The sequence below is a fragment of the Dermochelys coriacea genome, chromosome 3 (assembly GCF_009764565.3).
Source record: "Dermochelys coriacea isolate rDerCor1 chromosome 3, rDerCor1.pri.v4, whole genome shotgun sequence".
NCBI classification, from domain to species: domain Eukaryota; kingdom Metazoa; phylum Chordata; order Testudines; family Dermochelyidae; genus Dermochelys; species Dermochelys coriacea.
In genome coordinates, this window is record NC_050070.1 from 132,608,224 (window position 1) to 132,624,316 (window position 16,093).

The 16,093-nt window shown below is 41.3% G+C and overlaps 1 protein-coding gene across 1 annotated transcript in view; it reads right to left on the bottom strand.

Annotated features, from left to right (window-relative positions):
• The window catches only part of RAB4A (RAB4A, member RAS oncogene family), a 31,667-nt gene extending 20,513 nt beyond the window's left edge, over nucleotides 1-11,154 (bottom strand). Inside the window, exons 1-2 of the mRNA XM_038396610.2 lie at nucleotides 10,847-11,154; nucleotides 2,896-2,976 (exon numbers count right to left, since the gene is read on the bottom strand). Coding sequence (XP_038252538.1) covers nucleotides 2,896-2,976; nucleotides 10,847-10,877 — 112 coding nt within the window. The 5' untranslated portion in view covers nucleotides 10,878-11,154. The remainder of the gene's footprint in view (nucleotides 1-2,895; nucleotides 2,977-10,846) is intronic.
• Nucleotides 11,155-16,093: the final 4,939 nt, after the last annotated feature.

Genomic DNA, 16,093 nt, shown 5'->3' on the forward strand with positions numbered 1-16,093 from the left:
AATCCGCCGAGTGTTTTTCATGGCAGTGAATTTGGTAGGATTCTATCCATCAGTCATAGCAAGAGACTAGGCATTGGGAGACAGTTGAATTTCCTCAGGACACTCAGGTAAACTTCTGTCTCAGCTGCCCATCTAGATACATAGCAATAAATACTTCCCATCTTTGCAAAATGCTTCGAGAGCATTATGCACTGCCATGCCTTATAGTGGCATAGGAGTGCCTTTATAGTTAAAGGTTAAATCATGACATCTGTTTAAAGGTGGATCTTTCTAAGTTTTCTAAAATCAACAGTCTTAGTCGGATTTCTCTTTCATCAGCAGATAGGATTAATGACACAGATTTGGAGTCATTTCAGAAATAGAAGCCTCCACCCCCAAAAGAGCCATTTGTTAAACATTGTTTTAGGTGGGTGGTGTTTGGTTTTTTGTGCCCAGAGCTACTGATCAAACTTTTGATGTGATGCGAGTCAAAAGTAGTGCATTTAGTGACAATAGTATTTAAGAAAAAACATTTTTATAGTGCGCATGTGCCTATACAGTAAAACAGCTAGAGTTTCCATTGCTGTCATCCATGTGTTTTAAACTAGTCTCTTATAAGTACTCTAAAAATAAAACAGATTACTCTGAAATTTGGTGTGCCTCGTGGGGGCACAATAGTGTTAGTGATCCAAATTTGCGGTCATTTGACCAAGGGGTTCCCAAGTTACAGCACTCCACAAAATGGTTTATTCTGCTGCCTTGCACTGTTAAACTCAGAGGTACTACGAAGGGATGAATCACAGACATGCCTCTTGGTGGCTGTGAACTCACCATTCAAACAACAATCATAACCCCCACTTCAGACAAAAGGAGTTTTGAACTTAGTGGTGGAAGGTTGATGCAATTTGAGGCTTGGGCCTGGTCTACACTACAGAGTTAGGTCAACATAAGCCGCTTGCACTGACCTAAGTATGTGTCTACATTAAAATTTCGCTCCCACCAACATATCTGCCCCACTGTGACGACTTAATAACTCAACCTCCATGAGAGGCACAGAGTCAGTGTTGATGTAGTTAGGTCGACACAGTGCCATGGTAGACACTGAATTGCTTACATGGACTGTTACTGGCTTTGATAAGCCATCCCACAATACCCCACACCGACAGTACAAAGTATGAGAGTAGCCATGTTAGTCTGTATCCACAAAAACAACAAGGAGTCCAATGGCATCTTAAAGACTGGCAGATTTATTTGGGCATAAGCTTTCATGGGTAAAAAACCCATTTCAGATGCATGGAGTGAAAATTACAGATACAGGTATAAATATATAGTGGCATATGAAGAGAAGGGCAAATATATATTTATGCCTATATCTGTAATTTTCACTCCATGCATCTGAAGAAGTGAGCTTTTTACCCACGAGAGCTTTATGCCCAAATAAATCTGCCAATCTTTAAGGTGCCACTGGACTCTGTTGTTTTACTGACAGTACAAGTGCTCCTGGTGAGGTCATGCCTGCTGACACAAGGAGCAAAGTGTAGACAACCAAACGATGCAATTACTGCAGTGGCTGTATGCGGACATAAATTAAGTTGACTTAATTTTGTAATGTAGACATGCTCTTGGTCTACAGCAGAAACTTATGTCGGTATAACTATGTTGCTCGGGGTGTGTAAAAGGAAAAACAGGTGTATAAAATCCACACCCCTGAATGATGCAAGATTATACTGACCTACTCCAAATGTAGAAAGCACTATGTCGACAGAAGCACTTCTCCTGTTGACTTAGCTACTGCCTCTCAAGGAGGTGGATTACCTACGCCATTGGTGTAGGAAACGTCTTCATTGAAGTGCTGCAGCTGTACTGCTGCAGCATTTTAAGAATAGACAAGACCTGACAGTCGTGGGTGGCACTTTCATTTTGGAGGGGAACAAAAAGTTAGATGTGTGAAGGCTTCCCAGGAAGGGAGCAGGGTTTGTGGCTGCAATGAAGGGAGGGGGAAAAATGGAGATGGTTGGCAGGGGAGGTGAGAGAGGTTAGAGGCTTAAGTGAAGAAGGCATAGCACCCCCCAGCTCTGCCAGTGCACCCCAAGCCCCTGCAACATGTATGCTCTTTTTTCTGAGGATTGGCTAAGTGTGAGAGTATATGCCAGGATCTGGAACTCCCTGAATCTTATAATGCCAATAGCCAATGTGAATAATGAGTCATTGCTTGAAGAGGGTATAGGCAACCTGTTCTTTTTGTTCTGTAATACTGTTAGATGAAATCCTGTGGGTGAGAAAGAATGGGCTGTAAAAGGAAGTGAAGAGCTCTGCAACTGTGGAGTTTGCGGAATAAAGGTATGTGTGTTAAGGGGGTGTATGGGAGCACTGCTGAAAGAGAAGAAAAGTTAAGGTTGCATGGGCAACCTTAACTCTGCATTTACTGGTTTTCTGAAGTCTTAGTTTTGATCAACTCAATGTTCTGCAAAGGAATGACATGCCACCAAGCAACATCAACTCTGTATTAAAGCAGTTTTTTGCCAAATATAAACAAGTACAAAATAGATAGAGGTGTACTCTCACAAGTGTTGGCCCAGCCCACTTTGGCAACAGAAACATGCTAGTTTACTTTGCTTAAACACTCACTACTAGCATACCCTAGTATGGTTTACCTGGACAGTGTGAACAAGAATTATTACTGAGCATCATAGTATAGATCATCTCCCTCTAAAACAGCAAATGTTTTAGAACATGGTTTTGAACACAGTTCCCAGATGAAATCCCTGTCTACACTGGTTAAAGAAATGTTGTTAGTACAAAATACTTTTAAACAATGTTGTGGCTAGCAAAAAATGGATGTCAGCGTGGATAGAGCTTTAAAACTACTGTACAGTGAAACATCAGACAAGTCACTATGCACAGACAAATACTTACATTTCTTCTCAATAAACTGATGAAGCAAACAGGACTTGCCAGTTCCAGCATTTCCAATAACCAAGAATTTAAACAGGAAATCTGAAGAATGAAAACAAAAGAAGGTCTATGTGCAATTATGAAAGTGAAGAGAGCCAACTATGAGACATTTACTGCTATTTTAATATCTGCTTTTTGGCCTTGTCAGCAGACCAAGTAAATAAGGGTAAGGAGAAAACAAGTCTTCAGTCAGCCAGCTGCCACTAGCTGTTATTCTAAAGAGGAGGTATAGATAGGAAACTTAGAAAAACGGCCATGAAGATAAGGAATAAGGTAGCAATAAAGGGGTTAAAAGTTACAGCACTAGGTTTATGGAGCTATAGGGATAGATAACTAAAAAGCAGAGAAGTTGGATTAAAAGGGCAATTTAAAGAAAAAAACAAAGGCATAGTAAGATTGGTGGTCTTTAAAGATGTTTTTCGCAGTATCCTCACTTTCCACAATGAGAGCCCTAAACACTATTTGAAAGTCATTTCAAGTTGCTCAGACATTACAACACAGTTCTTATACATGAGGATGTTACTGTAAAGTCAAAATGGAAGTCATACTGAAAGTCGTAGGAATTGATTCCGATCATAAAATGTAGAAGTGATATTACTTAGAAGTAATAACATTTCCATGTCTCTTGGCTGTTAAGAGCATAAGAGGTGATTTATTTTAAACACATGAAAACTGATCTGCTTCATGTAACAGTTCTTACATCAAGAAAACACAGAAAGTCAACCTTAAGACAGTCAAGAGAAAATGAAGCATTGCTATTCGTTTTTAGTTTGCAAGAACTAAAAAATTTCACCACGATGCTGAACAAAATCAAAACACCATTCAAGATATACTGATACACAAAGTGGTTGTTAAGAGTTCAGGAAAAAACAAAACAAAAAAACCTGTGGCATAACCATATTACAAAATCAACAAACTGTTGGATTCAAGATACATAAGCCATTTGTAAGGAATAAATAAGTTTGTAATAGTTGTTATAATACTAAAGATAAATTAAGAAATTCAGTTTTTAAACTGACATACTTCACTTAAAAAACCCCCCAAAAACAAAAAAAACCCAACACACATTACTGAGTACTACCATCTCCAGAAACTCGTTACCCTTTAGCCACAGCTTGATGTTCTGCAGATAGTGTGGTCATGCATTTATATCATCAATCCATGTGCAAAACTCTTGAGTTGTGCTGTTATACTTGGATTAATGAAAACAAATTAAAAGTGTATGTGTATTAATTACCTAACTCCATATTCTACTATAATATATAGAAAAATTTGTTTCAGATACAGAAAATATGTATAGGCTTAAAAAAAAAAAAAAAGTTATATATTCCAGGATCACTGCCTTCACATCTCCCTTAAAAATTAAGCCACTTCTGTGCCATGAAAAGTGATTCAGAAATAGGAGTTAACTGAACAATTCTTTATATTTGGCTCATTTATATGTTCAGTATTTGTGCTCTGCCCACACCTGCTTCACCGTTCCCTTATGGAACTACTTCTACTATTTGCTTATGACAAGGAAAAGAAAGATTTTTTTCCCCCTCAACATTTAAGTCTGATATTGATATGAGAAAATTTATTAATTTCCCAATACATGGCAATAAAGATTAAATTTGGCAGGTTAATTCAGGGTGTATTGAATTAATATTTTTTTAAAAAACTGAATTTAACAAGTTTATTTTTAAAAGTAAGCCTAATTATGACCTGTGTTAAGACCTAAATTTACTATAACCTATTAAAATCATTTATATTAATAAAAGATATTAATCAGTACATGTTTGTTGCCAAGTTTTTTTAAAAAAAAGTTAAACCACTGGTCTGGGGAAGGCACCAGTTAAATACCAGGACAGAATCTGCTAAAGTGCGGTCAGCTTTCGACAACTAGCCTCTTCTGCAAGTACCACGACAGCATTTGTCATTTCCGTTTATTCAACTGTTCAGTTCCATGACTAGTTATTTCAAAAGGTAAAAAACAGATTAGAAGTTGAAAAAGCAGAAAGCTTGGTTTTCTCTTCCAATCTATGATTAAAAACTAGGTGCGAAAAGATATTTACTAGTTCGAAAATCTTGAAGGACAAAGTAACAAGAAACAACTAGTCCAACTCACTAAACTACAGGTAATAGTCAATCAGTTAGCTTTAAATTCACAACATGTTTTGATACATAAAAAAGTATCCCGCACATTTAAGGTAGTTTAACCAACATACACTTTCAAACTTCTGTTTCTGTGCATTTTAATTTCCATCCAAATTGAGCTCAACACAAATCACAAGTAAAAATTAATCATCTAGTAAAGAAGAAATGCATTTGACTTTTTCTTCATAAGAAAAAATTAAGAATCTAAATAAGTAAATTAAGCTAAACAATTGCTTAAGAGTGTATGCATTAGTACATCCTTCTGATTAGCAAAAAAGCAGCAAATTTAGTGTAAAGGCTATATTTAATTGAAAATTAACATGTTTTAATTGTTACCAATGAGAATTACTCTCTCTTTAGGAAAATAATTAAATATAAAAAAAGATTAAAATCAAGCATAAATCAAGGTTTCCTGCTTGCCAATTTAAATCACGATTAAAACTCAGGGATTTAAATCAATCCACCCTGAAAGTTACAAAATTTTACAAGACCTATTTTGTTCCAAGCAATCAGTTTTCTTTTAATCATCTTTATTAGTTTTCTCCTTTAAATACAGCTAGCTTCCAGAGAACACAAAATAAGCATGAAATTGAAGTATGAAGACTGGGATTTCACCAGAAAGTGAAGATTAATTCTATCAAGCAGTCAATGTTCACGGGTCAAATGGGTTACATAAATATTAACTTTGAAAAATCAGGCCATGGCTAATATGTCAAAGCAAGGAAACCATACTTCATTAGAAGTCTGGGGTGTGCCCTTCATTTATAGGTTATTTTTCTCCAGGAGCATGCATGCATTCAAACCATTAGTCCGTTCTATTTCAGATGAGAATGATTCTTTGTTACAGTGCATCATTAAGCATTTTATAGGAATAGCAAAACCACCACAAATAAATTTCTCAGTGTTTATAAAATCCTGCTGTTGAAGAGTAAATGGGAAGACAGAACAGAAGACTGATGCTTGGATGTTCCCATCCCTCTTATGTCCATAAAACTTTCCTCCAGAATGTATTCATCTCTACAGTGACAGCGTACACTGTCACTGTTTTACTCTTATGGTTGTGTTTTGCCTTTTTGATGCCACACATGATGTTAGAATTATATCAAAGCATTATATTTTCTGCTAATTTGAGATGTTTGCTTACAGGTATAGGACCACTCTTCCTCACTACATTCTGTTCCCAAATTCTTCTCCCAGTTAAACTTCACTCCTCCACCCAGCTATTCATGTTTCCTTGACAAGAAACAGTTACACAGGAGGGTTTTTTGTTCTAGTTGATGGGCATTCTGGATAGCGTCTTCCCCAATGGACTGAAAGGTAGGGCTTCACACAGTGTAAAGGCACCTGGGAACCAGTGATATATTCGGCCTACAGTTCTTCTCCCAACTTCTGTATTCCCAAAATGCATGCTTTTCAGAAGGCTTCATTCTCTAGGCCATCTGGAAAGCCTTAAAGGCTACTGCCTGTGTCAAACTGTGATATTTATCATAAAAACATGTAATGTCCCAAGATGGCATCAGCTGACAGCTTTGTAGATATCTGACAAAGTTTTTAAATTCAGATTTTCCCCCCACTTACGAATTAACACAAGCTTTTCAAAAGAACATTGTATCTTCATTGTGATCAGTTTGGTTCAATACAATCTCCCAGATTTAAAGTATATCAGTGACTTTAAACCCAACTTGAAATCAAGCAGTCTTGGGTAAGACATTTAGCTAAGGCTCCTTGTCAGATTTTGTAGTTAAAAAAAAAAGTGGGGGGGTTAAATCCCCACCACCACATTGTGTGAAAGAGCCACATCAGATACAGTGAAACTGACTATACAAAAACAAATAAATAAATCTGTTAGTCTCTAAGGTGCCACAAGGACTCCTCCTTGTTTTTACTGATACAGACTAACACGGCTACTCCTCTGAAACCTGACTATACACATTAAGTGCTATCAAATGCACAGGGTAAACAAAAAAAAAATATGGAAGATATTTTCCTCTTTAACCTTTTTCAATTACAAATAACCTCTACAATTACTCTAACAGTTGTACTTAAAAAATGTGTCTGAAAGTTTGAAGATGATGGTATCCGTTCAAATTCTACTCTGAAAAGTGAAAATGGCATTTTGGTATTCCAGGTTTGTCTCTATTATTTGTACCATACTAGCACTGAGAGGGCCAAATCAGGATTAAGGTCCCATTGTGCAGTATAATCACAATAAGAGACAGTCCATGCCTCAAACTTTGAGTCATCTAAACAGTCGACTCCAGATCAAATTTAGTTTACATTTAATCTTTAAATTTTTTTTTGAACTGCCAGTCTAGCAAACACTGATTCAAATGAGCTGCAACAGTGAGGTTAAGGTGTAAACTGAAGTATACACACACACAAACCCTCTTTATTGAAGATTTTGCTACTAGAACTTATTATGTTGAGAACACCAGAATAGAATCAATCTTATTTCCACATAGCTCTTTTCATCTTACAGTAAGTACAAACAAAAACAAACTTTTTGTCAGTGACGAATATAGATATGTTTCAGAGTATACACTAGGAGCATATCTGTGGAGTAAAAATGCACCAATAATGTCTTTTGGATGAGTTGCACAAGTTGAAAACACATTATTAAATGGAAATATTTTTTATACAAAGTGCACAGACTTAATTTCACCACATGCCCTTTGTCCATACATTATGCAACAGGTAAAAAGAGAAGAGCGAGTACTTTTCACTCTGCTGTTTTGCCAAACTCCTCTCACAAAGATCCATGCTACACTCCAGTTACAATCATGTCAGAAGACTGTTACAACTCCATTCCATTCTGTAAGTTAGACAGGATTTAACTGTTTTGAACTGCACTGACATAGCCAAAGCTTTAACATGATTCAGAAACATGGTTTTAGTCCGGTCTACCCTAGGAAAATGAAAATGGGTTTTAACTCATCCCCTTGGTCCAGCTATAATTTCAGCATACACTAGTCTTTATTCAAACTCAGTGAGGAACAAAATTGATTTCTATATGCTCACTCCATGTAGTATTAGAGCACTGAAAGCAATTCACATTTAATGCTTCTATTGCTGCTGAATTGCCTGAATGTCTTTTCAGTCATCTCTTCTCAGAGCAGAACTGGAAGCAAAAACACTTTGAAAGTCACTTCATTTTGTGGTTTGTTTTCTCTTTCTTCACAACTGACAAAGAAACCTTAGTTCCAACATTCTATTCAGCTGTCATCCTAGAGGAGCTTCTGTCTTAAATTCGGTCATTCTTTCTGGACAGTGCAACTGAAAGAAGAATGTCACTCAGACATTACACAAAAATTTGCTGCTATCGCTAAAAATAAGAGTTTAGAAACGTTAACCTTTGGTTGTAGTTAAGATCCTCATAATATGGAGAAGGTGGTTTAAAAACAAATCTTCAGAAGAAAAGTAACTATATGGCATGCACCACAGAGAGTTTCAGATGACAAGAAATACCATCATTAGTCACAAAACTGGCCAGCATAGTAGTGGCGGCTGGGAGCCCAGGGCCCTTTAAATCACCCCCAAGCTACCAGCTGCACAGGCAGCTGGGAGCCCCGGGGCTCGGAGACAATTTAAAGGGCCCAGGACTCCAGCTACCGCAGCTGAGCCCCGGGCCCTTTAAATCACTGAGGAGCCCTGGCTGCCACCGCTACCCTGGGGCTCTGGCAGAGCTTTAAAGGGCCTGGGGCTTGCTGCGATAGCAGCTGCCGGAGCCCTGAGCCCTTTAAATCCCCGCCTAAGCCCTGCTGCCCGAGCCCTGGGGTAGCGGTGGCCGGGCTCCATTGGGGATTTAAAGGGCTTCGGGGCTCCAGCTGCCGCTACCGCCCCAGCCCTTTAAATGCCCACCGGAGCCCTACCGTCGCTACCCCAAGGCTCAGACAGCAGGGCTCAGGCCGGGATTTAAAGGGGCCTGGAGGAGTAGCAGCAGCTCCGGGGCCCTTTAAATTCCCGCCGCAGCCCTGCCGCCGCTACCCCAGGGCTTTAAATTGCCCTGTGGGAAAACCGGTCCTGGTATGGCGCACCGGCTCTTATTGGTATGCCGTACCAGGGCATACCAGCTTACTTTCACCTCTGGTCCAGCTACGCCATGAGCCAGGATCTGTTTGAGGCTCCACTGCAGTCAAGCACAGGCAAGTCCAATGCAGGGGAAGGAATCTCAAGTAAATGTTTCAGAGTAGCAGCCGTGTTAGTCTGTATTCGCAAAAAGAAAAGGAGTACTTGTGGCACCTTAGAGACTAACAAATTTATTAGAGCATAAGCTTAGTAATGCATCCGATGAAGTGAGCTGTAGCTCACGAAAGCTTATGCTCTAATAAATTTGTTAGTCTCTAAGGTGCCACAAGTACTCCTTTTCTTTTTTCAAGTAAATGTGTTATTGTACTTATCCTTACAATGATGTCCTGTTAAGTTGAGGATATGCTCAATACAACTATGAACTGCCCTTTCCCCTCTCTGGGGCAGGAGGAGAGCACTACCACCCTCAGCTATAGTGGTGAGCCGGACTAAGCTGCAACAAGATGTCCATGCTGGGCTCAGGCCCTTTGATTGCCTTAACTTTGTCCTGTAACGTGCTTACATAGACAAGATATCACTGTTCTTTTGTCCTCTTTCCCCATTCCCTCCTATGGTTTGCTATATTTGCATATTTTATCTTTGATTTTAAGCATTTTGGACATAGGCTCCATACAAACTTATAGAAAGACATGATCTAGCACAAGACTCTAATCCTAATTAGAGCCCCTGAGCACTGCCATAAAAGTAACAATCACCTCCTGCTAAAACAATGGATCTCTGATGTTCCTTCTGAATTCATTTAAAATACAACAGTATTAAGTGTCTACTTAAGATTCAAGGCCTGAATTTCACCAATAAGCCAAATAAATCAACAGTTCTCAAAACTGAAAAAACGTATTAAACTAGTTTCAGAGTAGCAGCCGTGTTAGTCTGTATTCGCAAAAAAGAAAAGGAGTACTTGTGGCACCTTAGAGACTAACTAATTTATTTGAGCATAAGCTTTCAATGAAGTGAGCTGTAGCTCATGGAAGCTTATGCTCAAATAAATTAGTTAGTCTCTAAAGTGCCACAAGTCCTCCTTTTTTTTTTTTGCATATTAAACTAGGCAATCTAATTGTAGGCTGCTTGTACTGAGCACCAAAGGGAAGGACCATGGTGAAATCCAGGACGCTGAAAACACAGGTAATGGATTTTAGTGTTTGTTTGTTTCACAAATGTTAAGAGAAAAAGTCTGGCTGAAGGATAGGAGCTAAAAGCTCGCTGCAGTCCAGGACCTCAAAGGATCAGCCAAACTGGGTCAGGCTATGAGTCCATCAAATTTCCTGTTCTGTCTCCAGCTGTGGCCAACTCTTGCTAATTCAGAAGGAGGCAAATCTCACTCCACCCTCCCCCCCCCCCCGAGATGATAATGCACCGAGGCACCCGCGCAGCGCTGGGCCCGGAGAGGAAACTGCTCCTGCTGCATCCCACACGCTGGGGCCGGGGAGTCCATGGCCCCGGAGCCACACGCGCTCCCGCATAACCATCCGCGCTCCCGGACCCGTCCCGCAGCACCGGCAGCCGCTGACATCCCCTGCCCCACCCCCTACCGGGCCGAAGCGCCGCACAGGGCGCGGGCATCGTCCGCGGGCCGGCCGCAAGGGGGCCCGGCATCTCGCACGGGAGAGCAGGGAACGAACCCTCCGGGACCCCGCAAGCGCAGAGCCGCCCGGCCAGCGCCGCGCCCCGCCGGCCCCGGCCCGGCTCCTACCATAGGTCTCGGACATGGCTGTCTGCGACATTTTGGAAGCGTCGCGCCTTCGGCTGGTGCTGAGCGAGGGGCTGGGCGCGCCTCAGGACGCCAGGTACAAATGGCGGGAGGGGCGGGGGGGGGGGGCGAGTCCCAACAGCGGCCGCCGCTACAAACCCCCCAACCCGAGAAGCTTCCTTAGCAGCAGCAACTGGCTCGGAACGGGCACGCACTGCCACGCCTGCGCATGCGTGCGCACGCAGCTCTTCACCCCCCCCCTCACCTCTCGGGGCGCGGTCTCTCCTCCACACATGCGCATTGCCCGCCCTTCTCCCCACCCCCAAACGGCTCTCACCAAAACAAAGCGCACGTGCGTGGCTTTAGCACGAGCCGCGGAGGCCGTTGGGAGGAGACACTGGGCGAGCTGCGCAGGTGACGTGGGCGTGGCTGCCCGCGCAAGGCGCAGGTGATGCAGGGCGAAAGGGAGGGGCGGGGGCAGGGCGCGGCTGGGGTCGGGCCAGTAACTGTATGGGAGGCACGTGAGTGGTGCCACTTCGTCAGCCCTGGTGCGGGATAGATGGGCCCCTTCCGCGCGCAGCGCCGCTTCTCGTGCGCTGGCCTGGGCCGCCACCTGGGTATGCCGGAGTGGGGTGGCTGGCTCCTGAGGTGCCTCTTTACACGGCTTAAGGCCAGGCTGGCTACCAGGAACCTGAGGGCTGCCGGCAATTTGATTCTAGTGGACAGCAACCCCCCCCCTTGGGTGCTTGTGGCTGCCTGCGACACACTCACTTAAAAAGAAAAGGAGGACTTGTGGCACCTTAGAGACTAACAAATTTATTTGAGCATAAGCTTTGGTAAGCTACAGCTCACTTCATCGGATGCATTTGGTGGAAAATACATATGCATCCGATGAAGGGAGCTGTAGCTCACCAAAGCTTATGCTCAAATAAATTTGTTAGTCTCTAAGGTGCCACACGTACTCCTTTTCTTTTTGCAAAAAATGCATCCGATGAAGTGAGCTGTAGCTCACGAAAGCTTATGCTCTAATAAATTTGTTAGTCTCTAAGGTGCCACAAGTCCTCCTTTTCTTTTTGCGAATACAGACTAACACGGCTGCTACTCTGAAACCTTTTCTTTTTGCAAATACAGACTAACACGGCTGCTACTCTGAAACCTGTCACTTAAAATGGTTTCAGAGTAGCAGCTGTGTTAGTCTGGATCCACAAAAAGAAAAGGAGGACTTGTGGTAAAAGAATAAATGGACTCAAAGCAGACCTCAAGAATTATAACATTCAAAAACCAGCCGGAGAACACTTCAATCTCTCCGGTCACTCAATTACAGACCTAAATGTTGCAATATTACAACAAAAAAACTTCAAAAACAGACTCCAAGGAGAGACTGCTGAATTGGAATTAATTTGCAAACTGGATACAATTAATTTAGGCTTGAATAGAGACTGGGAGTGGATGGGTCATTACACAAAGTAAAACTATCCCCATGTTTATTCCCCCCCCCACTGTTCCTCACACATTCTTGTCAACTGCTGGAAATGGCCCGCCTTGATTATCATTACAAAAGGTTTTTTTTTTCTCCTGCTGTTAATAGCTCACCTTACCTGATCACTCTCATTACAATGTGTATGGTAACACCCATTTTTTCATGTTCTCTGTGTGTGTATGTATATATATATATATCTTCCTACTGTATTTTCCACTGCATGCATCTGATCAAGTGGGTTTTAACTCACAAAAGCTTATGCTCAAATAAATTTGTTAGTCTCTAAGGTGCCATAAGTACTCCTTTTCTTTTTTCACTTAAAATGAGTTTCTCGAGGTTGTCTGATTAATAGAGCTGCTGACCTCAAAGGACATTCATGTCTCCACATCAAAGGCCTTATATTCAACATGGCCCCCACGCTGAGGGGATCATGATGATTTTTGTAAATGGTTAGATTTGTGAGTTCTTGATGATCCTTGATAATCATTCTCTACCCCCACCTCCCCAGAAATCAGGCACAAGTGTGCAGGAGCAAATTTCAAGTTTGTACCTCAAACCAGTATTTGGATGAATGGCTAAAATCCCATAAGAAAGGTTGGTGACCTCTGATGAAAAGGTCAAATTATGGAATAATCTAATTCAGGACATTTAAATGATAAAAATGTTACTACATGTTTACAAACTGATTTAATGTACAACAAAAATGTTGGAAGGTATATTAAATCTTGTGCTTCAGGGATTAAGCCATACCCAAACTATTAAAGATCAGGGGGAGACCTCTGTGGGAGGCAGATTATTCCATACTTGCCTATTATGGGGTTCTTACACTTTGCTCTGAAGCATCTGTTACTGGCCATTGTAAGAGATAAGATGAACCTTTAGTCTTATCCAGTATGGCAATTCCTGTGTTCCTAAACTACAGCATTTTATTTTTTAATGTATTTATAGGTCACTTATATATTATATTGCAGCTTCCAAAATCTACAAAAAGTTATATCATAATTAATATAAATGCAGGAGACAGGATAGCTCAGAGGTTGGTTACAGGTGCTATTGCCTTTTACTTCTAGGTGGCTGGCTCAAATTCAGCACTTATCAGTAATGAATAAAAGAAAAGGAGTACTTGTTTGTTAGAGACTAACAAATTTATTTGAGCATAAGTTTTCATGAGCTACAGCTCACTTCATCGGATGCATTCGGTGGAAAAACATCTGATGAAGTGAGCTGTAGCTCACGAAAGCTTATGCTCAAATAAATTTGTTAGTTTCTAAGGTGCCACAAGTACTCCTTTTCTTTTCGCGAATACAGACTAACACAGCTGCTACTCTGAAATCAGTAATGAATAGAAGTTATTACTATCTGGTGGCTGTCCAGTAGCCTCTTGGAAATGTGGGAAGAGGTATCAATGTAAAACCAAGTAATTATAGTAATAGACATGATTTCGTAGGCACCTACTCAATGGGTGCTCCAGCCCTGGAGCACCCTTGGAAAAAAAATTAACAGGTGCTTAGCACCCACCTGCAGCCAAGCTCCCCCCTGACCCCGCCAGCGCCTTGTGTCTGCCGATGGCCCCACTGATCAGCTGCTCCCCCTCCCTCCCAGAGCCTCCCGCCCACCATGGATCAGCTGTTCCATGGGATGCAGGAGGCGCTGGGCAAGGAGCAGGGATAGGACATGCTTGGAGGAGGGGGCAGCACTGGGCGGGAAGGGGCAGAGGAGGGGTGTGAGTGGGTGGAAGATTGGGGGAAGGGGTGGAGTGAGGGCAGGGCCTGGGGTAGAGCAGGGGCAGGAAGACCATACATCCCGTTTTGGCCAGGACAGTCCTTTTTTTAAGTTCTGTTCCGGCTGTCCCGACTTTTTTGGCACAAGTGGGCATTTGTCCCATTTCCTCTTGCCAACTTGATCAGTTGGCAAGAGCAAATGGACAAATGTCCACTTTTGTCAAAAAAGTGGGATGCGGTGCAGAGGCATGTGAGGTGGGGAGGCGAGTGGAAATGCCAGTCCCACTCGGTGGGGGAGGCAGGACTGGGGGATTGGCAGTGTTCCAGCATGCGGGGGGCTGTCAGGGTTCCAGCAACTGGCAACAACCTTGTGGGGAGAGGGGCCAGCCACTTGGGTGAGTGAGTAGGGATGTCCCATTTTCCCTTTGGGAAATATGGTCACCCTTGGCAGGGCAGGGGTGGGGACTTGGGGGAAGGGGTGGAGTGGGGGCAGGGTCTGGGGCTGAGCAGGGGTTGAACACCTCCAGGGAAAGTTGGAAGCCGATGCCACCTGTGTATGGTCTAGGGCCCTACTCCTGCAACAAGCTCCAGACTGGTGAACATCTGCATCTAACATCCTCATTGACTTCAGTGGTATTCAGAAATGATGTTTTGTCAAAGTTGCAAACTGAAACTTTATTAATAAATTTAAATACTCAGGTCTGGAACTTGTCTGGTTTATTTACATGGCTTTTTGCCATACTCTGATATATGATGTCATTTTTATGAATCAACTAATAAGGTGTGGGTACTTTAAGTGTACCTTTTGTTTTTAAAACATTGTTTCAGTGGGCTGTGATGGTTTTAACATAATATTCTTATGCTGAGTTATTATATGGTGTGTTCATAAATATTGATAATAAGGGTTTTAAAGAGGCACCATCTGCTTGAAATTTGGTAAATTTCAGTACCTTAGTAGTTTCAGATAGGACACCTATTTTTGTCATTTTAAAACACCTCTTTAAAACACAAGCAATAGAAGAAACTGACTGAATAGCTACCTGATTATATAGGGTAAAACAGTGAAACCTGATTACACGCACTTAAAATGCACAAAGTAAACAAACTGGGTGTGGGGGGGAGTCAAATAAATTTTTCCTCCATTTCCATTCAGGTATTGTAATCTTAAGTGTTACTTGTAACAATAGTAAGTTAAACATATATATGTATGTATGTACACACACACAAGAGTTTGTTTTACATTGCATTTCCCTTTAATGAGTCAACATTAGTATCCTCTTTTCATTGTCAATAGTGTCCCCTGGTGGTTGTGGCTTCACTTCAATACACACCATTTAAGAGGGTCTAAAATGCATCCGATGAAGTGAGCTGTAGCTCACGAAAGCTTATGCTCTGATAAATTTGTTAGTCTCTAAGGTGCCACAAGTACTCCTTTTCTTTTTTCATCTGAAGAATGTGCTTCAGGGCTAGATGGAAAAGGAGGTTGCCATGAATAGGCAACAGTGGAGAGGGACGTGAATAATAACTCAAATATTCAAATTAGAAAAGTGTGCTTTAGAAAGGAGTTTTCAATAATGGCTGAAAGATAGTAGTAATGTATGAGGTAATCCTTCTGAAAAAGACCCATAGAACTTAATCTTATAATAATCCTATATAATTTAATAGGAAGTGATAACTTTTCTAAAGATTTTTTTAAAAATTTATATACAGTGCAATAGACAATTTTATTCTTGGTTTGTATAAGATAATTTAAAAACCATCTATGGAAAGGATCCATATTTTTAGAGCAATTTCTATAGAAATCTATTACATTTCCATAGAATCTTACTGTTTTCATATTTTTAAAATTTTGTAGGGCTGTTCCAAAAGAGAGAAAAGGTAGAATTTTAAAATTGTGCTTAGAAATAGATAATTATTCAATACTGATTCAAATAATTTTAGTGGATGTACATGATACCAGTCAGTACATTTTGCTTTGTAGGGCAGTTAGTAATAAAGGCCTGATCCTGGAATCTGTGGAAGTTTTGAATATGTGAAGAGTGGGGTAGT